Consider the following 1,717-nt stretch of genomic DNA (forward strand, 5'->3'; position numbering starts at 1 on the left):
GGGAGATGAGGAGGAGACGATATGTCTTCGGTTAACGTTAATTTTCCAATAAAGCACAAGAAATCAAGGTGCCCCAGCAGATGCAGACTCGGGGTTTTGCTGTGTAATCAGGTTTTGGCTAAAAGTATATTAAAATTAATATTTAAATGTTAAACTTGCTCCCCTTTGCCTTTTTTTGTCCGTATTTGTCTCTTTGTACAGCAGAAGGTGTCGGTGGAAGTGCTGGATCACTTGGAACACCTGGCCTTGGTTGATTTCCGCGATGCGGAGGGCGTAGAGCGGCTGCAGAAAGCCATCCAGTTTGCTGATCAGCTTCATGAAGTCAACACCGATGGTGTAGAACCGATGGATTCAGTCCTGGAGGACAGGTAATGAATCACAGCAGCCCCCTTTTCCTGTTAACATGTCAAACTATTTGCTTTTGTACCTGTTTTTCCTGGGAATCACCCTGGTTATGCGTTTGGCCCCTTTGCTTACAGAAAAGTCTCATTTTTTGTGTGGCAGGAAGATGCCATGGGCACCCAGATCTTTATATGAAGCATAACAGAGCTGTAATCCAGTTTCTTTGTGTGTCTTGTCCTGAATTACCCATCAGTGGCATTCTTAGTTGCTTCAAAATGTTCCAAAGCTTATTCTACTGCTTACTTAAGACCAAAACCAGGTTTAGAGATAAGCCACAATTCATACTTCATAGAATATCTTAAAAACAGACTAGTAATCTCTGTTCTTCAGGTGTCTGTATCTCAGAGAAGATGATGTGACAGAAGGCAACTGCACCAAAGAGCTGCTGAAAAATGCCCGAGAGAAAGTAGAGGAATATTTTGTAGCCCCACCAGGTATTGTCTTGCTTCTAAAAACCTCTCAGTCTTGCTTGAGTGAACCTGAGGAATGTAACCTGCCACAGCTGCATTTGCTTTCAGAAATATTAGCTGGTAATAATGAAGTACTACAATAGTTAACTGTAGCCACCTGTGAAAACCAGACTGCAGACTGTTGGTCCAGAAGCAGTACAGAAGCTAACCTTGCTCTGAAGTTACTGCACATGTTGAGCAGTTATTTACAGGACTTGCTTGTCTTCCTTACTTGCTCCGGAGATTTAAGCTGCCTGTACGTACTTTATAAACTGGAGAAGCACTTTTCTGCTGAGCTGTACTACCCAGAAGGTACCTTATAGCTGGTCTCACACAACTTTCTTTTTGTTTTCTATCAGGTAACATCCCTTTACCAAAGCTGGAAGAACGAGAGACTTTTCTGCAGGGCTATTAGCAAAAGCCCACAACTCAAACACAATTTTGGGAAAACCAAGGTTTGTGCAGTCACATACCCAGGCATGTATTTTGATCAAAAGAAGAGCGCTTGCAAGACAATTTACAGGAGGAGGAAGGTGTAAAAGGTTTGGCAGTGCTGCTGAAATGTCATTGTTTATGAAGCTGGAAGGCAGCATGACAGATCATTTTAATACTTTTATTTAGCAAAGTGAATTTGATGTTACTTTTAAGAGAACATTAAAAGATTATTAACAAAAAGCCCAGAACACGGTATTTTTCCTCAACTGTTTTGTCAGGAAAACAAGAGGTTGGAAGGCTGTATTTGCCCATTTCTTACCTTTAGCTCAAGTCTGGTCTGACTCAGAAGTGACAAAGTCTGGTACGGAGGAGGAGTCTGTAACATTGCTGAGCATCTCTGTCACATGCAGACAGAACTCAGGTTTTCATTA

At 41.8% G+C, this 1,717-nt stretch overlaps 1 protein-coding gene across 1 annotated transcript; it reads left to right on the top strand.

The window, feature by feature from the left end:
* Positions 1–201: 201 nt before the first annotated feature.
* GATC (glutamyl-tRNA amidotransferase subunit C) lies at positions 202–1,266 on the top strand (the record flags this gene model as incomplete). Its single annotated transcript, XM_010177823.1, has 3 exons — positions 202–368; positions 733–836; positions 1,211–1,266. Coding segments are annotated over 3 exons (327 nt in total), but the record flags the coding sequence as incomplete, so codon positions are not given.
* Positions 1,267–1,717: the final 451 nt, after the last annotated feature.

The sequence above is a fragment of the Antrostomus carolinensis genome, unplaced genomic scaffold (assembly GCF_000700745.2).
Source record: "Antrostomus carolinensis isolate BGI_N321 unplaced genomic scaffold, ASM70074v2 Scaffold17511, whole genome shotgun sequence".
In the NCBI taxonomy this organism is placed as follows: domain Eukaryota; kingdom Metazoa; phylum Chordata; class Aves; order Caprimulgiformes; family Caprimulgidae; genus Antrostomus; species Antrostomus carolinensis.